The sequence below is a fragment of the Phacochoerus africanus genome, chromosome 8, assembly GCF_016906955.1.
Source record: "Phacochoerus africanus isolate WHEZ1 chromosome 8, ROS_Pafr_v1, whole genome shotgun sequence".
NCBI lineage: Eukaryota > Metazoa > Chordata > Mammalia > Artiodactyla > Suidae > Phacochoerus > Phacochoerus africanus.
Genome location: NC_062551.1, coordinates 52540005 through 52565530, shown reverse-complemented (window position 1 = coordinate 52565530; position 25526 = coordinate 52540005). Strand labels below are relative to the sequence as shown.

The window sequence follows — 25526 nt, the reverse complement described above, 5'->3', positions numbered from 1 at the left end:
CCAAGCAGAAGGAACAGCAAGTGCCAAGGCCCTGAGGTAGAAGCAAAGATGTGCAGGAATAGCAAGGAAGCTGGTGTGTGTGGCTGATGCAGGGGAGGAGCGGAAGAGAAGGGAGGTGAGGCCAGAGCAGGGATGTTGGTACAGGTCACAGCGGTCACCGAGAGTTTCTTACTAGTGCCACCCGGCCCTCACTGCCTGGAGCCTCAGATGCTCTCTCCCAGGTCTTTCCTGGGAGTGGTTAGTAACAGAATCATAGGCTATCAGAATTGAGGGACTTGGAGGGAGATCTTGGGAGAGGCAGTCCCTTTCACAGATGAAGACACTGAGTCTCAGATGAAGAGAAGTGGCCAAGGCCACCCAAGTCCAGGTCTAGCACAGAGATCAAGAAGTTTTTTGTTCTGGAGTTCCCGTCATGGCGCAGTGGTTAACGAATCCGACTAGGAACTGTGAGGTTGCGGGTTCGATCCCTGGCCTTGCTCAGAGGGTTGATGATCCAGCGTTGCCGTGAGCTGTGGTGTAGGTTGCAGACATGGCTCGGATCCCATGCTGCTGTGCCCCTGACGTAGGCCGGCGGCTACATCTCCGATTAGATCCTTAGCCTGGGAATCTCCATACGCCGTGGGAAGCGGCCCTAGAAAAGGCAAAAAGACCAAAAAATAAATAAATAAATAAGAAGTTCTTGGTTCTGGAGTTGGGCAACTCACCTAATTTCTCTCAGCCTTCATTTCCTCCCTGAAATAATAGATCGCGCACACATGAAGGAAATGAGGCACAGAGAGGTTAAGTTACTTGCCCAGTGTCACACAGCTGGCTCCACAATCAGTGGGTCAATACTAATTAGCACTTATTGGAGGCTCACCGTGTGCCAGGCACTGTGCTAAGCTCCTAAGAAAGGCTTCACTCCTCACAGCAACCTCTTTGGGTGGAGAAACAGACAGGAAGGGAGCAGTTAGGTAACTTGCCAGGCAGCCAGACCTCAGAACCCAGCCTCTTAAGGTGGTCCTCTCAAGATCCTTGCAAGAGTCCCCTTCCTCACGGGACGTCTGGAAACCACAGGGGAAAAAATGTGTGGCAACCCACCCCTACCCCATCCCGGCTGCCCAGAGATGCCCCAGCCCCTGGCTTCACACAGTATGGCCCCAGGAGCCATGTTTTCTGCGTGTAACCGCTTATCCCCTCCTCTCACCCATCCTCAGCTCCCTGGGGTACATCCCTCTAATGAGAGTGGTGCAGTCAGTGCGACACACGACACGGAAATCGAGCACGACACTGCGTGAGGGTTGGGTGGTTCATTACAGCAACAAGGACACACTGGTGAGTTGGTGGGGTGGGGCCAGTGGGGGCGGGGCTGGGGTTGTTTGTGGTTAGGAGTGGGCGGGGTCACGCCGGAAGTAGCGCTAGAATTAGAGGGGCGGGCTTGGGGCTAAAGGGGCGGGGCAGGATTTAGGGGTGGGCGGGGCTACGACAGTTGGGGCGGGGTTTGGCTGGGATTAGAGCAGGAGCCAAAGCAGCATGGGCAGCAGACCACCTCACTCAAGCACCTCTCCCAACAGAGGAAGCGGCACTATTGGCGCCTGGACTGCAAGTGCATCACGCTTTTCCAGAACAACACAACCAACAGATACTACAAGGTGGGCCTTCTAGCTCCCAGATCCCCCAGGCCTCCCCTATTTGTCCGCTGTCTTCTCCCCTCCTCTCCCAGTTGCTTCAGCCAAACACCTGCGAATCACCCCCTCTGCCCACCTACTGCTTGCCTGCTTCCATGCCATCAGCAGGTGCCACTCACCTGGATGCCCTGCCCTGTATTTGATCCCCGCTCCATCACTTTCCAGCTGGGGGACACAGGAAAGTGACCTCACCTCTCTGCACCCGGAGTCTTTCACTTGTAAAAAGCCTCAAGAATAGTCAGGCCTGGAGTTCCCGTCGTGGCGCAGTGGTTAACGAATCCGACTAGGAACCATGAGGTTGCGGGTTCGGTCCCTGCCCTTGCTCAGTGGGTTAAGGATCCGGCGTTGCCGTGAGCTGTGGTGTAGGTTGCAGACGCGGCTCAGATCCTGCGTTGCTGTGGCTCTGGCATAGGCCGGTGGCTACAGCTCCGATTCAACCCCTAGCCTGGGAACCTCCATATGCCGCGGGAGCGGCCCAAGAAATAGCAACAACAAAAAGACAAAAAAAAAAAAAAAAGAATAGTCAGGCCTGTTGCCAGAATTCAAAAAGATAATCTACCCGAGGCAATTAGTTTAGGGGCAAGTGTATGCTACCTGGTGAACTCTCAGTAATTGTGTGTTAGCACTATTACTTTATAATTGATTTATTGAATTCTTTCTTTGTATTCATCAGCGCCTCCCACAGACAGCGCTGTGTTCTGGCCAGTCTCATCATGGGCCCTTGCTCTGCCCTTGCCCTCATAGTCTTTCACAGCAGCCAGAGGAGTTGATTAAAATCATCAGAGCCAATCCCCTGGTAGCCTAGTGGTTAAGGATCTGTTGTGACTGTAGCTCAGTGATGTGGGTTCAGTCCCTGGCCTGTGAACTTCTACCTGCCGCAGGTATGGCAAAAAAAAAAAAAAAAAAATCAGCACAACCTTCCAATGGCTCCCACTGTCCTTAGAATAAAACCCAGACAAGGAGTTTCCTGGTGGCTCGGCATGTTAAGGACTCAGTGTTGTCACTGCTGTGCTTGGGTTTAATCCCTGGCCCGGGAACTTATACCTGCCTCAGGCATGGTGAAGAAAAAAAAAAAAAAATCCAGAGCCTTGCCATTTACCTCGAGAGCAATTTCCTTACACTTCCCAGGGCTGTTTGCTTCTCATCCTGCCTGTCGTCCTCCAGCCATGCTGTCTAAAATACAATCCCCACCACAATGTCTTTGTCTCCTGGTTTTATTGACTACATGAGTCAGTCTCTCTCATTCTTTCCTTTGTGTCTTCCTCCCTTCCTTCGTCTTTCAACAGTTTTCAAAGCACACTCATTTCCCTCCCCATAGACCTGCACCTTCTCCCTAGGGCCTCCTCTGTCCCCTTTCTGGTCTCCTATGTCCTATCCTGTCCCAACCATCTTTCACACACAGCCAGTTTGGAGCTCCACACCTTGCTCTAAACCCTTCCATGGCTCCCCAGGGCCCAGGAGACAAAGCCCAGGCTCTTCCCTGTGGCTCATGAGGCCTTACATGGCCTGGGCCTAGTCTGATTAACTTCATTTATTCATCAAACATGGCACACAGGAATTCCCGTTGTGGCTCAGCAGTAACAAACTCGACTAGTATCCATAAGGATGCGGGTTTGATCCCTGGCCTCACTCAGTGTGTTAAGGATCTGGCGTTGCCATGAGCTGTGGTGTAGGTTGCAGACTCGGCTTGGATCCCATGTTGCTGTGGCTGTGGCGTAGGCCGGCAGCTGCAGCTCTGATTTGACCCCTAGCCTGGGAATTTCCATATGCTGCAAGTGCAGCCCTAAAAAGGAAAAAAAAAAAAAGGAAAGAAAAAGAGAAAGAAAGAAGCCAGGCCCCATCCATGTAATGGGGATATGGTCTGTCCCTTGAACCCAAGCCCTTTCTACCTCAGGGCCTTTGCACATGCTTCCACCATCAATTCCATTCTCCCACCAGCTGGCCTCTTCTTACCTTTCCCACCTCTGCTTCCATGTAACTTCTGCCAGGCAGCCTTTCTTGACCATCCCATGCAAACTAAGCCCTTCCGCATTCTGTGCACTGATCTGAGTAAGTGCGGAGCCCCTGGCTCTGCCTGGAGCCCTCACCTGTACTGGCTCTGTGTCCTGCCAGGAAATTCCACTGTCCGAAATCCTCACCGTGGAGCCTGCCCAGAACTTCAGCCTTGTGCCACCAGGCACCAATCCACACTGCTTCGAGATTGTCACTGCCAACGCCACCTACTTTGTGGGCGAAACCCCTGGTGGGGCCCCAGGAGGGCCCAGCGGGCAGGGGGCTGAGGCCGCCCGGGGCTGGGAAACGGCCATCCGCCAGGCCCTGATGCCCGTCATCCTCCAGGATGCACCCAGCGCCCCAGGCCATGCGCCCCACAGTGAGTCCCCCACCCCGGGTGCCGGGGAGGATGGATCTCAGGGGGCTTGGGTGGGGCCCTGGGGAAGGGAAGAGTCAGGGAGAAGATAGGGAATGGCAGAGTGGAGAATGTGGCTTCTGGACTCAGCAGGCCTGAGTCCAAACCATTAAGCCCCAGACCTCCTGTGTGGCCTTGGGCATATCACTTCCCCTCTCTGAGTCTTTTTAATTCATGGAGCTTGCAGTCCAGGAAAGGAGGCAGATCTGTCCCCAGACAGTGATGACTCGCAGTGGGCAGGGCTGGGACAGGGGAGACAGAGGACTGTGGGAGCTCAGAAGGGGATGCCTAATGCAGGCTGGGTATCAAGGAGGGCTTCCTGGAGGAGGCAACATCTGAACTGAGACTTGAAGTTAAGAAGGGGTGAGACAGTGGGAAGCAAATGGCTGTTCCTTTCAGGCAGAGGCAAAAGATGATCAGAAAGTCCCAGGTTCCCGCCTTATGGAGCTCATAGTCCAGGGCACGTGACACATTCAGCAGATCATCCTGGGTGAATGACAAGTGGGGCATAGAGCCCATGCTAGAGGAACCTGACATGGCCCCAGGAGTGACATTTGAGCTAAGACTGAGAGGAGAAGATTTAGCCAAGTCCAGAATGAGGGGAAAAGCATGCCTGGCAGAGAGAACCGCATGTGCAAAAGATAGGAGAGAACTTGCTGTATCTGGGACCCGGTAAGGGGCCCAGCATGTCAGGAATATGAACAGCTCAGGAGAGGGTGATGTCAAAGAGGCAGAGAAACCAGGCTCTGCCTGATTGGCCATTTAGGGGGCTTGGGCTTCTTCCTGAGGGCACTGGGGAGCCATGGCAGAGTTTTGAGCAGGGGAAGGACAAGGCCAGGTTTGTGCTTTGGCAGGATCCCTCTGGCTTCCCTGTGGAGGGTAAATAGGAGAGAGTGGAATGGGGAGACCAGGGAGGAGGCTGAGCGGTGAGGACCAGATGTTCCTCAGCAAGGGGACAGATGTTCACATGACAGGAGGATCAAGACTTTGGAAACGTCTGGCCCTGCCAGGGGTGGTCATGGGGCAAATGCAGGGGAAGATGCCAAAGTCAGCTGGGAGTTCCCCCGAGCCTCAGTTTCCTCCTCTGTAAAATGAGATCATCACACTTCCCTTGGTGCCGAGATTGCAGAGCGGAATGTTCCATGAATTCTCAATCATGACATCACTTTTCTCTTTTTTAAGATTTTTGGCCACCCTGCAGCTTATGGAGTTCCCAAGGCAGGGATCAGATTCTAGCTGCAGTTGCGACCTCTGCCGCAGCTGTGGCAACGACAGATCTTTTAACCCACTGTCCTGGACTGGGGATTGAACCTGTGTCCTGTCACTGCAGAGACACTGCGATCCCTTTGTGCCACAGCGGGAACTCCACGTTATCACTTTTTGAGCCCTCTCAGCACATCTCATTTCCTCCTCTCGCTGGCCTTAGGAGGAAGGTCTTTGCATTGTTCCGGTTGTCCCAGATGAGGAAACTGAGGTTCTTAGTGGACGCGTGAATCATTCAGTAGCCTGAAGTTGCACATTGGTCTGGCTGCAGAGGGTGGCATTAGGGGTGAACATGATCTTGAGCCTGGGGTCCCCTCACCTCTGCCTCCCTTTCTCTACAGGACAAGCTTCTCTGAGCATCTCAGTGTCCAACAGCCAGATCCAAGAGAATGTGGTGAGACCCCACCCACACTCGTGGCCCGCCCTTTGCTCCTCCTCCCTCTCCCAAATAGACTCTGAGCTCCCCTGCTCTCCCCAGTCTCTGTGACCCCTCCCATCTCAGGTGCACCCCCAACCCTCCCTGTCCCCCCCACTCCCGCAGGACATTGCCACTGTCTACCAGATCTTCCCCGATGAGGTGCTGGGCTCGGGCCAGTTCGGAGTGGTCTATGGCGGTAAGGATGCTTCAAAAGGGGGTCTTGGGGGAGTTCCCGTCGTGGTGCAGCAGAAGTGAATTTGACTAGGAACCATGAGGTTGCGGGTTCGACCCCTGGCCTCATTCAGTGGGTTAAGGATCCAGCGTTGCTGTGAGCCATGGTGTAGGTCGCAGACGCGGCTCAGATCTGATGTGGCTGTGGCTGTGGTGTAGGCCGGCAGCTGTAGTTCCGATTCTACCCCTAGCCTGGAAATCTCCATATGCCGTGGGTGCGGCCCTAAAAAGACAAAAAAAGCGGGGGAGGGGCCTTGGGGGTTTCTGGGCTCCAGACCTTCTCTTCTGATTGGCCACATGCTCGCCTCCTTTTCTGATTGATTACAACGCTAGATCCTGGGGGCAGATGGTCGCAGGCTCACCTTTTCTCACTGGGAAAGGCCGATCAATTTCTCCCGGTATTAATATGGAGGGTAAATTCTGCACTGATTGGCCACAGAGCTAGATGCTAGATTCTGATTGGTTACAAATCTAGTTTCCCATGTTATAGGTTCCCTTCCTCGGAGCTCTGTCTTTACCTTCTTTCCTTCCACTTATATTCCCAGGCCCCACCCCCCACCCCTCACATCTCTCCTCCCCCCCCCCCCACCAAGCCTCCTTGCTGGCCCTTCATCCACCTCTGTCCAAACTCTGGCTGTGTCTCTGTGGTGGGGGGTTCTTCCTGCCGGCACTGCAAGATCCTGTTCCCCTCATTTAGACTCCCCCCTACTGTTCCCTGCCCAGGAAAGCACCGGAAGACGGGCCGGGACGTGGCAGTAAAAGTCATTGACAAACTGCGTTTCCCCACCAAGCAGGAGAGCCAGCTCCGGAATGAAGTGGCCATTCTGCAGGTGACCTCTGGGGTCTGGGGCTCAGCTCTGCCCAGGAAGGGGCTTCCCTTCCCGCTTCCTCCTTTGCCTCCTTCCCACGTCCTCCAGTCTGGGGGTTTTCAGGGAAGACTTCCCAGAGGAGGCAATATGCATGTTGAGACTGAAGGGGTGGAGGTGTTCAGAGCAGAGGGACCAGCCTATGCAAAGGTCCAGAGGTGAGCTGGAACACAAAGGCTTCAGGAACTTGAAGGAGTTCAAGGCTACTACACAGTTTCTGTGTAGGAAGGTGGTAGGCAGTGAGGCCAGGGAGATGGGGGGGCTCACACCTTGTGCGTTTTCTCCTGAGGGTCTTGGGGATTTTGAACAAGGGTCCATGGAGGGATTTTGAACAAGGAGGGGGCAGGGTCACATATGCATTTTAGAGAGATGCCTCTGGCTGCTGTTGGAAGGTAGGTGGAAAGGGGTTGGGACTGGAGCGTGGAGCCCAGGGAGGAGGCTGGGTGAGAAACTTAGTGGGAGAGGCAACCCCATCTGGGGGAAGAGGAAGGAGGGCCTGGATTTAAAAGATACCGATGTACAAAGCTCCTTCCCATTTCTCCACGCTTTCTCTCACTCCTGAGACCCTGGGCCTTTGCCAGAATTTCATTATGGAAAGATCCTTCCTGGAGTTCCCAGCGGGTTAAGAATCCAATATAGTGTCTCTGAGGATGCAGATTCTATCCCTGGCCTTGCTCGGTGGGTTAAGGATCCTGTGTTGCCGTGAGCTGTGGTGTAGGTTGCAGAGGCGGCTCAGATCCTGCATTGCTGTGGCTGTGATGTAGGCCTGCAGCTGCATCCCTAGCCTGGGAACTTCCATATGCCATGAGTGCAGCCCCCACTCCCCCCAAAAAAAGAAGGGAAAAAATCCTTCTGGACACCTTGTGGTGCAGGAGGCTGGAGGGTGGTTCTGCCTGCGTCTGTGGAAGCCCCTTCCCCTCCCCCAATGCTACCCCCAGGGGAGGAACCGACCTTTGGGGACATCCTTCTTCTTGTTTGTCCTCCACCTGTTCCCACGGCTTGCCCTCTGGGGTCCCAAGTTCCTAGTCAGCCTGCGTCCTGACCCCACCCACCCTGCCCCCACCCAACCCACCCCAGAGTCTGCGGCACCCAGGGATCGTCAACCTGGAGTGTATGTTCGAGACGCCGGAGAAGGTGTTTGTGGTGATGGAGAAGCTGCACGGGGACATGTTGGAGATGATCCTTTCCAGCGAGAAGGGCCGGTTGCCCGAGCGCCTCACCAAGTTCCTCATCACCCAGGTGTGTCCGTCCCGACCCGCCCCCTGCCCCACCCCGCCCACGGCTCCATTCCCCGTCCCACTTCAGCTTCCCCGCCCAGGCTCCCACCTGCCCTGCAAGAGGCCCCGGATGGAAGGCAGCCGACCCAGGGTGGGAGTCATAATAGTGGATGATAGGAAATGTAATAATAGGGTAATAATAAAAGCAGTCATAGAAAAAAATTAGAATGATAATTTTTAAATAGAATAATAATGGAACAATTAATAGAGTAATAATAATAGATGAATAACAATAGAAACATCCCGGGATAATAAGCAGAAAAATAATAAAGTGGTAACAACTATTATTATTATTAAAAAATAAACGCTTATTTTATATATATTTTTTTACTTTATATAATGAGTCAGGCTCCCTAGGCCTGGCTTTATTCATGCAGAAAAAATGGAAGAGGAGAAAGGCCTTTCTCTGGGGAGCTCATTCATTCATTTATTTATTAGATTGCTCAATAAGCACTGCCTGAGCCCCTGCTCTGTGCCCGGCCCCATGCAGTGTGAGGACACAGCAGTGACCAAGACAGCCTGGCTCTGGACAGTGATCACTGAGAGTGGGTTGCTAATAATGACGAAGATAAATAATATGGTCCCTGACTTTGCTGAGCACTTAGTGTATGCCAGGTCCTATTTTCGTTCATTTAATCTTCATAGCAACCGATGTGGTAGTAGCACAATTACTCCCGTTGTCCTGAGGCTCAGAGACTTTAAGTAACTGACCCAGGGTCACACAGCTGATGCGATTTGAATCTAGAAGCTGTGCTTTTAACTAGTAACGTCAAACTAATTTGTGTTATCCGTGTGTGTGTGTGTGTGTGTGTGTGTGCGTGCATTTTAGTTGGTTTCGCATCACAAGTCACACTATGTTGTTCTGCTTCTTACTTTCCTCACTTTAATAGGGCTTCTGGAAGACTGTTCTATTTTAGTACATAGTTAGCAGAACTGCCTCTTTTTCTTAATTGCACCCCATGATGAATATCACCAAATTCCCCAGGTGCTGAGTATGTAGATTGGTTTCACTATTCCACTCCTACAAAAAACATCCTGTGAACATTCATCCACAAACATCAGCGGGCTCTGGTGGGAGAATTTCAGTAGAACATGTTTCAAATAGTAGACTCCTGGGTCCAGGGAAATGCACTTTAAATTTTTAAAAAGGACGTTACCCAGTTACTCTCTAAAGCCTCTTTCGATCTTTGTTTTCACCAACAGAGTTTGAGGTTGTCTGTTTTCTCACTCCTTACCAACTCTGGGTAATATTATCATCAGTCTTAAAGGTGGTAAGATAATACTTCATGTGGCTTCCTTTGTTGGTTTAAAAATTACGGGTGAGGTTGAGCATATTTCACATATTTATTGGCCTGTGCTTTATATACTCTTTGTCCATTTTTCAGCTGGATAATTCTTTTTTTTTTTCTTTTTGCCATTTCTCGAGCCGCTCCCACAGCATATGGAGGTTCCCAGGCTAATTGGAGCTGTAGCCACTGGCCTACACCAGAGCCACAGCAACGTGGCAGGATCCAAGCCACGTCTGCAACCCACACCACAGCTCACAGCAACACCGGATCCTTAACCCACTGAGCAAGGCCAGGGATCGAACCCACAACCTTATGGTTCCTAGTCAGATTTGTTAACCACTGCGCCACAACGGGAACACCTCAGTTGGATAATTCTTATTGAATTGTAAGAGTTCTTTGTTTATGAAGGACACTGGCTCCTCATTGCTTGTATTGTTCTGGGCTTTTATCCCAGTATTTGTTTTCCTCTTCATTTTCTTCAGGGCATTTTCTGGGTTCCACAGCCTTCTAGGAAGAGCTTTCTACCTGACTGGTACCACACCTGATTCTGGGACATGTACTCTGTTGGTTATGAAGTCCCCTGTGCTGGCTTCCTTCTTCCAGGCCCAGCACCTTGGCTCTCCCAAGCCTTTGTCAGGGTGGTGTGCGGGGTGGGGCCAGAAACCCACTGAGGCAGGCTCATCCAGACTTCAGATGGGGAAAGAAAACCAAGGTGGTTTCTCTTTCTTTCTGGTCTTTTCTCTCTTCCTCTCTTTTTGCGCGTGCTCTTCTCTCTCTCTTTCTCTCTGCAGATTTCTGCTTTCTGCCTCTTGCCTGCCCCACTCCAAGTCCTGTGCTAAGCCCTTTACCTCATGAATTTGCCTAGGCCTCACAACCACCTTTGAGGTAGGTATCACTGTAACTCCCATCTTACAGTTGCAGAAGCTGAGGTGGAAGGAGGCTCCTGGGTCTCGCCCAAGGTCACACACCTAAGCAGTGATCTAGCTGAGGTGTGAACCTGAGTCTTTCTAGCTTCCAATCCTCCCTCTTTGTTCACCATATTTACTGGGAAAAAAAATCAATAAACTGAAGATCTGGAGTTCCTGCCGTGGTGCCACAGAATCGGTGGTGTCTTGGGAGCACAGGGATGCAGGTTCAATCCCCACCTGGGCCCAGTGGGTTAAGGGTCCATTGTTGCCACAGCTGTGGCTTAGGTCACAACTGTGGCTTGGATCTGATCCCTGGCCCGGAAACTCCATATGTTGCAAGGCAGCCAAAAAAAAAAAAAAAAATCCCAAAGATATGTGGAAGAGAATGTCCATATACATCTTTGGATCTCAGTCTCCTTGTCTGTAGAATGAGGAAGTTTGACCCCAGCAGTAGCTTTGAAGTAGCATTTCTGGGAGTTCCCATTGTGACTCAGCAATAATGAACCCAACTAGTGTCCCTCAGGTTGCAGGTTTGATCCCTGGCCTTGCACAGTGGGTTAGGAATCTGGTGTTGCCATGAGCTGTGGTGTAGGTTGAAGAAGTGGCTCGGATCTGGCATTGCTGTGGTGTAGACCAGCAGCTGAAGCTTCAATTTGACCCCTAGCCTGGGAACCTCCATATGCTGTGGGTGCGGCCCTAAATTTCAAAAAAGTAGCATTTCCATACTCAAAAGTCATCCGGCATGCACAAGGAATTATATTCAATATCCTTTGATAAACCATAATGGAAAAGAATATATATTCAGTTATATAATATATAACCGAATCCCTCTGTGGTACATCAGAAATTGACACAACATTGTAAATCACCTACACTTCAATAAAATAACTAAATATTTATTTATTTATTTATTTATTTATTTATTTATTTATTTATTTATTTTTGGCCATGCCAGAGGCATGCAGAAGTTCCAGGGCCAGGGATCAAACCTGAGTCACAACAGTTGACAACGCTAGACCTTAACCTCTAGGCCACCAAGGGACTCCACAATAAAAAAAAAAAAATTTTTTTAAATCATCCAGCAAAAATAATGTGTATAGATATTTCAGTTCTAAGACATAGATTACAACTTCATGCTTCATGAAGAATTTGTACTTCCAGTGAATTTGTTTGGGTTTTTTTGTTTGTTTTTTTTAGGGTCGCACCTGCAGCACATGGAGGTTCCCAGGCTAGGGGTCTAATTGGAGCTACACCGGCTGGCCTAAGCCACAGCCACAGCAAGGTGCGATCCGAGCCAAATCTGCAACCTACACCATAGCTCACAGCAGTGCCAGATCCTTAACCCACTGAGCGAGGCCAGGGATCGAACCCAAAACCTCATGGTTCCTAGTCGGATTTGCTTGCCCTGCGCCACAACAGGAATTCCAATGGCTCAGATATAATCCCTGGCCTGGGAACTTCCATATCCTGCAGGTACAGCCGAAAAAGGGGAAAAAAAAACCCAAAACAACAACAATAGTAACAGCTTACATGGGGTGCTTGCTCTGTGCCAGACACTGCCTTGAGCACTTTCTATGCTTCAATTCATTTAAAGCTCACAGCAACCCACGAAGATGGCTACTGTTATTACCCCCATTTTACGCGAGAAAACAGACCCAGAGAGGTAAAGTGATGCCCAAGACAATAGGGTAGTAAGTGTGGAACCAGGTTTACTACCTCAGTAGACTGACTCTTGAATCCCTCCCACCTCTTAAGGGTGTTAATGTTTGATTTATGACACATTGGTATTGTTTGTATTGTTTCATATTTTGGGTTATCAGTGGGTGAAAAAAAAAATTTTTTAATGGAATCACATAATACCTCCTTGAAAGTACAGCTTTATTCATAGCCCTTTTTCATCAAGATCCACAGAGAGTCTCAGTATCTTCCCAAACCCACCACTCCAGTTCGGCCTTCTTAGGATTGTATGTCCAGCTCCAATCTCTGGCAGAAATGGTTCTGGGGTTCTGAGAGTCTTCTTTGGTGCTCCAGTGCCTCCCCTGGCCCTGGGAGGCATATTTAGGGGGAGAGAGGGGCATGGATAGAGTTTGGAGAGCTGGCTGCTGAAGGAAGAATCTCAGCAGGGAACTTTTCCAACTGTCTTACTGGCCTCATCTCCTCCGCTCAGATCCTGGTGGCTTTGAGACACCTTCACTTCAAGAATATCGTCCACTGTGACTTGAAACCAGAAAACGTGTTGCTGGCATCAGCGGACCCGTTTCCTCAGGTTAGACATGTCCCCTCCTGGTTTGGGAAAGGTCATCCAATACTGGTGGTGGGTGGGGACTGTATTAATCAAGATAATGAATCAGACACAGAAACCCAAGACAGTGATGGCTTAAATCAGATGGATGCTGGTTTCTCACGTAGGGTCCAGCATAAGCATTTTGAGGGTGGAAAAGCAGTTCCATGGAGTTGCCACCACAGCTCCTGCGGGCTTTTGTCTTGGTCTTGATCGACCAAGACCACCCCTCTTCCTCCTGTGAAAAGATTCATAATAGTAGGGAGAGAGAGGAAAGAAACAGGGTAGAGGAAATGGACACACCCCTTTCCTTCCTTAGGTGTCGAATACTTCTTACATCTCATTGGCTAAGGCTTGATCACGTGGTCATGGCTGGCTGCAGGGTGGGGGTGGGGGGGTCCGTGCTGGGAAATGTAGTTTTCATTCTGCCTGGCCATATAGCTCCTTAAAATGAGGGTTTTTATTAAGGTGAGAAGTGGAGAATAGCTATGGGTTGGGGCGGGGAAGTGGGGGGGGACTGGTAATTTCTTATGTGGGTCTCTTAAGAAAACAGTCGTTTTGGGGTTTTTTTGGTCTTTTTGCCTTTTCTAGGGCCACTTCCCACAGCATATGGAGGTTCCCAGGCTAGGGGTCTAATTGGAGCTGTAGCCACCGGCCTACGCCAGAGCCACAGCAACTCGGGATCTGAGCCGCATCTGCGACCTACACCACAGCTCACGGCAACGCCAGATCCTTAACCCACTGAGCAAGACCAGGGATCGAGCCCACAACCTCATGGTTCTTAGATTCATTAACCACTGCGCCGGGGCGGGAACTCCAAGAAAACCGTTTTGATGAGCCTCTGACTGGTCGATGAAAATCCACTTGGGGCACAAGCCACACTGAGCAAGGCTGATGACTTTTAACAGTTACATTTTATTGCGTGCCTGCTGGGTTTAAGAGCCTTTAGCTATAGGGTCTCATTTAGCCCTTTCACAGCCCTGTGAAGTTTTTTCTTTATTATCCATGTTTTGCAATGATTTAGTTCATTTTATTTTAAAAGTTTGTTTTAGTCAACAACTAAAAACTATTGTGTGCCTTGCTATATGCCACGCACCACGCGGAGGCATTAGGAACTGTGTAAGTGCAGACATCCCCACCTCTATGCCCACTGGTTTACAGCTGGGGGCAATTGTGCCCCCCAGGAGACGTTTGACAGTGTTGGAGACATTTTTGGTTGTCACAGCTGTTTGGCAGGAGGAATTGCTACTGGCATCTAGGGATGCTGCTAAGCATCCTACGGTACACAGGACAGCCCCAGAACAGAGGCTTATCTTTCCCTAATGTCAACAGTGCAGAGCCTGAGAAACCCCAGCTTAGAGCGGTAATATTCACTAGAAGTATAATATGAACCATGTCTATAATTTTACATTTTCTAGTTGCCACATTTAAAAAAAAAGAAAAGAAACTGGTGGAGTTAATTTTATTTATTTATTTATTTATTTTGTGTCTCTTGTCTTTTTTTTTTTTTTTTTAGGGCCGCATGTGCAGCATATGGAGGTTCCCAGGCTAGGGGTCAAATCGGAGCTGTTGCTGCCCATCTACACCAGAGCCACAGCAACGTCAGATCCGAGCCAGGTCAGCGACCTACACCACAGGTCACGGCAACGCCAGATCCTTAACCCACTGAGCAAGGCCAGGGATCCTAGTTGGATTCATTTCTGCTATACCATGACGGGAACTCCCAAGTTAATTTTAATAATATACTTTATTCTAGTATATCTAAATATTACCATTTCAACATGTACTCAACATAAGCATTATTAATGAAATATTCTTTCGTTTCATACTAAGTCTTCCAAATCTGGTATATATTGTACACTTACATCACATCTTAATTCAGATATTAAATGTCCATCAGAAATTCTTGGTTTTAGATTTCATAAAATTAACAGTTTGGAATGTAGACAGACCCCCCCCCAAGTTGTTCCAAATATGTTTAAAAGTTTTCTAATAACTAAATCTCAGATCCCTTTTTAAATGTCAATTAATTAAAATTAAATAGAAATAGTATCTCATTTGCACATGCCATGTTCTAGTGCTCAGCAGCCATGTGTGGCCAGTGGCCATCATACTGGACAGCACAGATCATAGAGGGAAGAGTAAATGTTGATCAAATTGTCACAAAAAGGTAGTTATATCTGTGACACAGTTCTCTGAGTTCACATAACTTTATAGCCCAGTTGGAGGGTCAGAGAAAAATCTATCTAAAGAAAGAGTGGTTTTGCTGGGGGAAGGGGGAATAAGTGTTCTAGGCAATGGAAACAGCCTATACAAAGGCCCTGTGGTAGAAAGATCTGTGTTTTTGTTTAACATCTTTATTTTTTTAATGATTTTTATTGTTTCCATTGTAGTTGGTTTACAGTGTACTGTCAGTTTTCTACTGTACAGCAAAGTGACCCAGGCGCGCGCGCGCACACACACACACACACACACATATTTATACATTCCTTTTCTCACATTATCCTGCATCATGCTCCATCTCAAGTGACTAGATATGGTTCCCTGTGCTATCTCATTGCTTCTCCATTCCAACTGCAATAGTTTACATCTCTTAACCTCAGATTCCCAGTCCCTCCCACTCCCTCCCTTAACAGCTTTATTGAGATGTAATTCACATACTATAAAATTCACCAATTTAAAGTTTAAATTCAGTGGCTTTTAGTGTATTCAGAGTTGCACAACCATCATCACAATGAATTTATTTTATTTTATTTTTTTGTCTTTTTGCCATTTTCTTGGGCCGCTCCTGCGGCATATGGAGGTTCCCAGGCTAGGGGTTGAATCGGAGCTGTAGCTGCCAGCCTGTACCACAGCTCACAGCAACACCGGATCTTTAACCCACTGAACAAGGCCAGGGATCGAACCCAAAACCTCCTGGTTCCTAGTCGGATTCCTTAACCACTGAGCCACGACGGGAACTCCCATCACAATCAATTTAGAACATTTTCATCACTGCAAAGAAAGCTCATACCTCTTAGCCATCATTCTCCAGTCCTACCATCCCCCCACCCTCAACCACTAATCTACTTTCTGTGGATTGCCTATTCTAGGTGTTTCATATAAATGGAATAAACTGTATATACAATAGTATAATATATGGTCCTTGGTGACTGGCCTCTTTCATTTAGTTAATATCTTCAAGGTTCATTTATGCTGTAGTATGTGTAAGTACTTCACTTATTTTATTTATTTATTTTTTTCTTTTTTCTTTTTAGGACCACACCTTTGGGATATGGAAATTCCCAGGCTAGGGGTCGAATCGGAGCTGCAGCTGCCAGCCTATACCACAGCCACAGCAACACCCAGATCCGAGCTACATCTGCGACCTGCACCGCAACTTGAGGCAATGTCAGATCCTTAACCCACTGAGCGAGGCCAGGGATTGAACCCGCATCCTCATGGATACTAGTTGGGTTCTTAACCCACTGAGCCACAATGGGAACTCCCAATACTTCACTTCTTTTATGGCCATATAATATTTCCATTGTAAGATAGGTAGAAGAGGGTGGGTCTTAGAAAGAAAAAAAAAAGATGATATATATTATAAGGTCTGTCAAAAAGGCAAAAGTTCTTAGGAAACATTGAGATTTGGGTCAGAAGTTGGGGGTGGCTATTTTTGAAGGCAACAGAGCCTTGGGGGCACTATGAACCAGAGAAGAGTTTTGAGAAGGGGAGAGACAGTGTGAATAGAGGTGGCAGCTGCCTGTGGACTGGTAGGCAGCAGACAGGACCTCGAACCCAGGCCTCGCTGGCCCTAAAGCTTGTCCATGACCCTAGACTGCCTCCCACAAGAGCAAGGTAACCTCATAACTGTTACTGTCTGGATACCATGGTCAGCAGTTTACATGCCTGGTCCCATTTCATCCCCAGGGAAGCCTGAGAGGCAGCTGCAGTTAATATCCCCGATCCAGATGACAAAACTGGGAGTGGGAGAAGTTAGGTCCCTCCGCTGAGATCACCAAGGCTCGCTCTGTGCCCGCCGATGCTCCTAACATTTTCCATATATTTATTTACTCTTTCAGTCCATACAGCTACCCTTTAAGATAGGGACTGTTAGCATCTCCATTGTGCAAAAGAGGAAACAGGCACGAGGAGATTGAGACCTGGTCGACGTGACAGAGGTATAGTGGCAGGGAGCGTTTATCGAGCCCTCACTGCATGCTGGGCGTTTACTGTCCTATGAGCTTTAGCTGGATGAATTCGTGGAACCCTCACCACAGCCCTTTGAGGCAGGCGCTGGTGGGATCCTCCTCCTCGTACAGAAGGGGAAACAGGCACCGAGAGAGGACATCACTTGCCCAGGGTCACCCAGCAGGTGAACTGGAGGAGCCTGGATTCGAACCGGTGTTCGATTTTGTCTGGAATACCGTGGTGGGGGCACACTTGGGGAGGAGCGAGAGGGGAGACCTCCATACCCCCTCAGATCCTCTACCCCTCACCTCCGCAGGTGAAGCTGTGTGATTTCGGCTTCGCGCGCATCATCGGCGAGAAGTCTTTCCGGCGCTCGGTGGTGGGCACGCCGGCCTACCTGGCGCCCGAGGTGCTGCTCAACCAGGGCTACAACCGCTCACTGGACATGTGGTCGGTGGGCGTGATCATGTACGTCAGCCTCAGCGGCACTTTCCCCTTCAACGAGGACGAGGACATCAATGACCAGATCCAGAACGCAGCCTTCATGTACCCAGCCTGCCCTTGGAGCCGCATCTCTGCAGGAGGTGTGTGGCCGGGGGCACTCCTGGGGAGAGGCGAGGGGCGGGGCTTGTGGTGGGGGCGTGGTGAGAATGGGCGGGGCCGCAGGAGGGGTGGGCTCTGAAAGAGCCTGGCGCCATGGGGGTGGAGCCTGGCTGTGGGCGGGGCCGTGGGGAGGGCGGTTTTTTTTTTTTTTTTTTTTTTTTTTTTTGCTATTTCTTGGACCGCTCCCGGGGCATATGGAGGTTCCCCCGCTAGGGGTCGAACCGGAGCTGCAGCCACCGGCCTACGCCAGAGCCACAGCAACGCAGGATCCGAGCCGCGTCTGCAGCCTACACCACAGCTCACGGCAATGCCGGATCGTTAACCCACTGAGCAAGGGCAGGGACCAAACCCGCAACCTCATGGTTCCTAGTCTGATTCGTTAACCACTGCGCCACAACGGGAACTCCGGAGGGCGGTCTTTTAAATAGGGAGGCCCTGGGACCTGAAACCTTGCAGTAGGGAGACTCAAGAGTATGGAACTAGGGTTGCAAGACTCAGGCCTAGACTAGGTTATGTGAGTTGGAAAGGAAGTGCCCTAGAAGAGCTAGGACAGACACTTGCCGCCTTAGGGGCTGAGCAAGATTTGGATTGTCAAGGGCGAGGCCAGAAGAGGGATTGGAATTGAGGAAGGTCTGGGGTGTCCAGGAGAAGGGACAGATCCACCTAATGCGTTGGCCGGGGCCTTGGAGTCAGTCTTTGGGATTGTGACTCCAGAAGGGTTAGCCTTGCAAAAGCGGTGGCACCAGGGGGCAGCGTTGAGGAGCAGAGGCTCGGCTAATTTGCTGGTAATTGGGAATGTGATTGGGATTGGAGATGGGCCTGGGATTGGATCCAGTGACAGAGCGTGCTGGTTTAGAGGCCTGGCTAGAGGAGGGGCAGGACAAGTTGTCCAGGAGAAAGACTGGCCCTGAGACAAAGTCACACCTAGAACCTGGGAGCAGGTGGAAATTTCGAGAAGCATGGGGCTGCAGGGAGAGGGGAGCCAGGACCAGGGTGGACCTTGGGATCTCTGCTTATAGGGGCCTTGGCATCACGGCCTGGTAGTGGTGCTGGGCTCTGTGAGGCACCTGCCACCTTGGGGATGGCCCTGGGAAAATTAAGTCAAGCCTCAAGGCCTTTTGGCTTTGGGGCAAAGCCAGGTGTGAGGGTGACCCAAAGGCAGGGCCAAGATACTGGGGTGTGTCAAGGAGCCCTAAATAAGTTAGAACAAGGGGAAAGTCCTGAAGCCAGAAGCTCAGGAAGACAGAGGGAGTAGGGAGGGAGGTTAGTTAAGGAGACAATCATTTACTCATAACGATTTATTCAACAAATGTGTGTTGAGTGCCTACTCTGTGCCTGGTACAGACTGTCCTAGGTTCTGGGAATACTGGGGTGAGTGGGAGAGCAGGATCCTGTGGGGAGAAAGTTGTGGAGTGGTCTGTGAAGCGCAGGGGGTAGGGCCCTGGAGGGGTGTGGTCTCAGAAGCTGACAGAGAGGGGTCCTGCAGTGCAGGAAAAGGTGGCGGTAGCCTGAGACGTGGGCACTAAGCGATGAGGATATGGATTGACTTGAGTCCTGGAGTCAGTGGGCATCCTCAGGGGTTTCTTTGGGACCCACTCAGAATCCCTTGGTAAAAGCTCATCCTCTGGTGTGCGTGAGTGGATTTTTGTGGATGGATGTGTTTGAGGGAGCCTGTGGTGACAAGGCCTGTACTCAGAGGGTTTACACAGTGAGGCCTTGTCTTTCAAGGCTTATGATCAAGGAAGGAGCCTCAGACAAGTGCTGGCTTGTCCTGAATGCCCGACACTTGCTAATCTTCCTTTTCATAAAGAACAGGCCTCCGACTGAGCCTTCTGCAGGATACCATTGAGTACCATTTTATAACATGCTTTACTTTTGATTTTTGTGACATGGCATGTGACCTTTGGATTTCCATTGACCGGGGTGATGGAAGTTTCCATTTAATATAATTATATATTATATATGTTATATATGATATGATTTATATTGGGAACTCCCCAATTCACTTTTTAAAATTTACTTTTTAAGGGAGTTCCCGTTGTGGCTCAGCAGAAATGAACCTGACTAGAAACGATGAGGTTGCGGGTTCGATCCCTGGCCTCACTCAGTGGGTTAAGGATCTGGCGTTGCATGAGCTGTGGTGTGGTCACAGACGCGGCTGGGATTCTGCATGGCTGTGGCTATAGGCCAGCAGCTACAGCTCTGACTCGACCCCTAGCCTGGGAACCTCCATATGCTGCTGGTGCAGCCCTAAAAAGACAAAAGACAAAATAAATAAATAAATAAGTAAATAAAAATTAAAATTAAAAGTGAATTGAGGGGAGTTCCCGTTTTGGCTCAGTGGTCAATGAACCCGATTAGTATCCATGAGGACTTGGGTTCGATCCCTGGCCTCTCTCAGTGGGTTAAGGATCCAGCGTTGCTGTGAGCTGTGGTGTAAGCCAGCAGCTACAGCTCTGATTCGACCCTTAGCCTGGGAACTTCCATATGCTGCGGGTGTGTACCCCCCCCCCAAAAAAGACACACAAAAAAAGCGAATTGATTTAAAACAAAATTTTATCAATTTTTACAAAAGTTACTCACTAGGAGTGCCCTCCGTGGCGCACTGAGTTAACGATCCGGTTTGTTTGTGTGGAGGTGCCGGTTCAATCCCTGGCCCAGCACAGCAGGTCAAGGATCCAAGCATTGCTACAGCTGTGGCATAAGTTGCAGCCCCAGCTCTGATTCTCCCCCTGGCCCAGGAACTTCCATATGCCTTGGGTGCGGCCAAAAAACTGGGGGCGGGGGATGTCTAAAGTGAAAATTCTCTTACTCTTTTGTCTGCCATGCTTTCAAAGGCAATGGCTATTACAACTTTTTACACGTATGCAAGCAGATATGTGGACATATATTCCATTATTTCCCCTTTTTACTCAGACGGCAGCATACTATACCCAATATTTTGCAACTTACTTTATCTCCATCCCAGTTATCTTGGGTAAATGGGTAAATGAATCGGCTTAAAGAAAAATACTAAGTGAAGAATAGTACAGGTGTACCTGTGCATGAAAAACTTCGAGGGTGGCATAGGAATGGGGAAAATGAGGTAGAGACTTGGTGCAGCGATGTAGGATCTGGTGTGTGCCACGTGGCGGGGAGGGGGGAGATAAATGTGTAATTTAATGAGGAAATGGGTGGGATTAGTGCAGATGAAGCTTCCAAGCCACCTGGGCCAGTACAGAAAGAAAGCCTGGACGTCAGGCCAGTAGGCCGGGGTGGCCTGTTGCAGGAGGCGGGGGCCCCTCACTCCGCAGAGCTTGAGCTGTCTCTCTCCTTCCTGTGCAGCCATCGACCTCATCAACAACCTGCTGCAGGTGAAGATGCGCAAGCGCTACAGCGTGGACAAGTCTCTCAGTCACCCGTGGTTACAGGTGATGCAGGGGGCGGGGGTGAGAGCCATGTGGGTGGGACCGACCCATTAACAGGGTTAGAGGAAATGGCGGAACCACATGTCTCATTGGCTGCGCAGGAAATGAAGGCCGTAGGTACATTTTCATAGGTGAGGAACGTGGCTGAGCCTTCCATTGGCTGGGCTGCAGGAGAGGTTGGAGTTAATTGGCTGTGTAGGTTGCAAAGGGCGTGGTTTCACCTCCCTTGGTACCTGGCTTCTCACTGGCTGGGCGGATAAAGTGGAGGCGGAGCTCTGGCCCCTATTGGCTGCCTGCCCTTGATGAAGCACCCAAACTAACCCCCTTTCTCCCGGGCCCAGGAGTACCAGACCTGGCTGGACCTCCGAGAGCTAGAGGGGAAGATGGGCGAGCGGTACATCACACACGAGAGTGACGATGCGCGCTGGGAGCAGTTCGTGGCAGAGCACCCACTCCCCGGGCCGGGGCTACCAGCCTATGGTGAGCTCGGTGGGACCCTCCCACCCCCGGACCATGAGATGCAGGGGCTGGCCGAGCGCATCAGCGTCCTCTGAGGCCTCATGCTCCCGCCCTAGCTGCCTCGTGATGCCGTCCTCCCGTCCTCAGAGAGAGCGGCCCTCCATGCTATCCCAGCGATGAACTGTTCTAGCGGAAGCAGCTTCCTGCCCAAACTGGATGGGACATGCCCTGGGGGAGGGGCATGGCGGGGGTGGGAGCTGGGGCCGGGGTTTTTACCAAAGCTAATTTCCCAACAATTAAAACGGACTCATCTCTGGCCCTATGGCCTTGGTTTCTGGCCACACCGCACTCATAATCATTAGTCGGTTGCTCACCAAGATAGAGTTTACATGGAGAGAAGATGGGATGAAGGCGGGATGGGAGGGGGTGCGGTGCTGGAAGAAGAGGAGTTTTGGAAGGAGGACTAACTGGGGTAAAGAATAGAAACTGCCAGGAGGGAAGACTAGAAAGGGGAATGGTAGGGAGGTGCATAAAGAGGGGAGAGAAGAGAAATAGAGGAGAGATGAAAGAAATCTCATCAGAGGGGTGAAGGATTTAGAGGAAAGCAAGTCATCTCATGACTTGGTGTTTTGTTTTGTTTTTCTTCTTCATGGCCGCACCTGCAGCATATGGAAGTTCCCAGGCTAGGGGTCAAATAAGAGCTGCAGCTGCCTCCTAATCCACAGCCACAGCCACACCAGATCCAAGCTGCATCTGCAACCCACAATGCAACTTATGGCAATGCTGGATCCTTCACCCACTGAGTGAGGCCAGGGATTGAACCCGAATCCTCACAGACACTGCGTTGGGTTCTTAACCCGTTAAGCCACAGTGGGAACTCTGGCTTAATGGTTTAATTTGTTTATTTGGTGTTGTTACTATTAATCACAAGTAATAATAATAATGCAGTTAGCACAGAGCCGATACACAGTAGTTGGTGTTTTCTCTTAAATTGGTGCCATGACTTCTTTACACAATGGATGTGCTCATTTGCTGTCATCTGTTTGTCACTCTGTGATGATGCTGGAGACGTGGTGGGGGCCGAGACAGCCCAGATCCCACCTTCAGGAGCTTCACCGTTGAATGAAGAGACAGACCTATTTTCCAGCCAGTGATGACCCAGAGTGTGGAGGCCTGGAATGAGAGAGCCCAAGAGGATGGGGCAGCCTAGAGGATCCTGAGGGTCTCTGGGGGCAGCTCTTCTGAGCTGACTTAAGGTTCACCTTGGCCCTGAGGTTCCCTAGCTCCCTGTTGTCATCCAGACTTTTGGCCCTACAGCTGAAGGTAAGAGAGCAGAGCATGCAGTCAGACAAGTTCTCTTCCCACCTTGGTCATGCTCAGACTTACAGGCCATTAAGATTTTCCTGAGCCCAATAGAAACTGGGTGGTATTTAGCAGCCAGGCTAGGATACCAGGCGCTTCTGCTCCATGTCTTCCCAATTTATGTCAATTAGTCCATCTGCCGGTCAATTGCAGAATTGCAGTTCTTTAATTTGAAAAGCTGAATGAACCTCAGACAGTAAGGACCTCCGCAGAAGCGAGAACACATCCAGGGGATAATCCAGAGCCAATACTATTGGGGAATGTCTCTCAGACTCCATCCTGAATACTTCTTCCAAAACCAGTTGGTCTAAGGAGTTCCCTGGTGGCTCAGCGGGTTAAGGATCTGACAGTTGTCACTGCTGTGGCAAGGGTTCTATCCCTGGCCCTAGAACTTCCCTTCTGATGCTATGGGCATGGCCAAAAAAAAAAAAAAATTGAGGAATCAACAGAGGGCAGAATCCATCTGCAATAATAGAACCAGGCCAGGAAATGTATGGAAAGACTATTCAGGCCTGATCCTGGACAATCAAACTGCTTCTACCTTTTTTTTTTTTTTTTTTTTTTTCCCTTGGCCATGCCCACAGCATTGGGAAGTTTCCAGGCCAGGAACTGAACCCGAGCCACTGCAATGACAACACTGAATCTTTAACCATTAGACCACCAGGGAACTCTCAATCTTTTTGTGTTTTCACCTGGAAAAGTCAACAATACACGTGGATGTGTGTGTCTAAAGGATTCACTGAGGAGTTCCCATCATGGCTCAGCAGTTAACGAATCCGACTAGTATCCATGAGGACGTGGGTTCCATCCCTGGCCTCTCTCAGTGGGTGAAGGATCCGGCGTTGCTGTGAGCTATGGCGTAGGTCGCAGACGCGGCTCGAATCAGGCGTTGCTGTGACTGTGGTGTAGGCCGGCAGCTGTAGCTCCCATTCGACCCCTAGCCTGGGAACCTCCATATACTGCAGGTGTGGCCCAAAAAAGACCAAAAAAAGATTCACTGATGCTCCTACTTAATTTAAATTTGAAGCATTTGTTTTCCCCTTGTAATTCCTCTCTAACCCGATAGGTGGATCACCTTTTCATCTGCCCTGTTCGTTTCAACAGCTCACTCACTGACACCTGACACCTACCCCACGTCCCTACTCATACGGATATCTGGGGACAAATCACAATGGGGACAAATCACAATGACATAAGTCACAAGTACCCTGCTTAGGACATGACTTTGCACCTGTGGGTAAACCCTTATCCCCAGAATGCATTTATCTCATCATTAATTTCATCTTCACCCAAGACTGAAATGCAACTCCAGTGGTTCCTGGGTCTGTTGTGGGTTGAATTGTGTCTGCCCCAAATGTATGTTAAAGTCTTATCCCCCAGTATCTGAGAATGTGACCTGATTTGGAAAAGAGAATCATTGCAAATGGATTGAGCCTTGTCCCATGTACCGCCCTTCGAGACCCCTCCCAACCCAGTGCTCTCGTAACAGGAACTTCTCCCTACTCCAACCATCTATGACTCCAGATTCATGTGCTTCTAAAGCTTCCCTAATGGCCCCTTCACAGGCCTCAGTTTCCATAATCACTGAATTTTAACTGACGCCTTAACAACCCTAATGGCAGGAACCGCCTCATTGAACTCACCTGGGTTTCCCAGCGATCACAATATTACCAATCCTGAGTCAACTGGTGCTGCTGATGATACCTCTCAGTATCCGTGGCATTGTGTCTCTTATGGCTCATCTCATGGTCCCAGTCCTATCCTTGCATCTTGGTTTTCCACCTTTAATCAATATTTGTTTTTTCTTTTCTTTTTTTTTGTCTTTTTGCTATTTCTTTGGGCCGCTCCCGCGGCATATGGAGGTTCCCAGGCTAGGGGTCTAATCGGAGCTGTAGCCACTGGCCTACGCCAGAGCCACAGCAACGCGGGATCTGAGCCGCGTCTGCAACCTACACCACAGCTCATGGCAACGCCGGATCGTCAACCCACTGAGCAAGGGCAGGGACCGAACCCGCAACCTCATGGTTCCTAGTCGGATTCGTTAACCACTGCGCCACGACGGGAACTCTTTTTTTTTTTTGGCCAAGCCCATGGCATGCAGAAGTTCCCAGGCCAGGAATCAAACCCAAGCCACAGCAGAAACCCAAGTCACAGCAGTGACAATGCCAGGTCCTTAACCCACTGAGCCACCAGGGAACTCCTAACATTTGTTTTCTGACCAAATAAATAAGGCAATGGTTTCCGTGAGTCTTGGGATGCCCCCAATGATGTGTAATTTACATGTGGAGACTTTGCAGCCATTATCAGTGTTTCAGTGTCCCTTCAGTCTATCAATTCCTGAACTTCACTCTTTCTCCTGCCAAACCCCTAACTCACAAATGTAAGAGATCTGCCAAATCTTGGGAGGCGGACACTCATGCATATGATCTCCTTTTTCTCGTTCACCTTGGAACAAGAAACCAAACACTTGGGAGTAAACTCTTAAGGGTTTAATATGGCTTCTGACCACGTGTGGGCAACTCTTATACCCAGGTTGGGGGCTTCCAGGAAAGGGACTTGTATGGTGTGGTTGGACGCAACCACTGCATGTTCATTCCCAGGAACTCGACAGATGTCATCAACATCAAAAGGCCGACAAGGAAATCCACAGAATAGCTACTGCTCTGACTCCACCAACCAAAGATCTCTCTTCACTGACTACTTGGAACCCTCTCTACTGGCTGTCCTCTGGTCTCAAGTCTGGGTTTTACTCCCTTATTCAACCATTAATAATGCTCTTTTTTTATTGCTCTTCTTAGAAATACCCATTTTCAAATGGCTGGTGACCAGAACACTAAATCACCTCCAGATCCAACATTTTTGCCAGCAAATGGCTCGACCGGTTTTATACAAACAGCAGGGATGTAAACCAATCC

At 49.8% G+C, this 25526-nt stretch overlaps 1 protein-coding gene across 2 annotated transcripts in view; it reads left to right on the top strand.

Annotated features, from left to right (window-relative positions):
* Positions 1 to 21590, top strand: part of PRKD2 (protein kinase D2) — a 41420-nt gene extending 19830 nt beyond the window's left edge. For both annotated transcript variants that reach the window (XM_047789746.1, XM_047789745.1), the window contains exons 9-19: positions 1197 to 1314; positions 1554 to 1631; positions 3780 to 4038; positions 5679 to 5731; positions 5879 to 5951; positions 6710 to 6816; positions 7930 to 8091; positions 12494 to 12592; positions 17097 to 17364; positions 20708 to 20793; positions 21132 to 21590. In XM_047789746.1, the coding sequence (XP_047645702.1) occupies positions 1197 to 1314; positions 1554 to 1631; positions 3780 to 4038; positions 5679 to 5731; positions 5879 to 5951; positions 6710 to 6816; positions 7930 to 8091; positions 12494 to 12592; positions 17097 to 17364; positions 20708 to 20793; positions 21132 to 21344 (1516 nt within the window). In that variant the 3' untranslated portion in view covers positions 21345 to 21590. The remainder of the gene's footprint in view (positions 1 to 1196; positions 1315 to 1553; positions 1632 to 3779; positions 4039 to 5678; positions 5732 to 5878; positions 5952 to 6709; positions 6817 to 7929; positions 8092 to 12493; positions 12593 to 17096; positions 17365 to 20707; positions 20794 to 21131) is intronic.
* The last annotated feature ends 3936 nt before the right edge of the window (positions 21591 to 25526 follow it).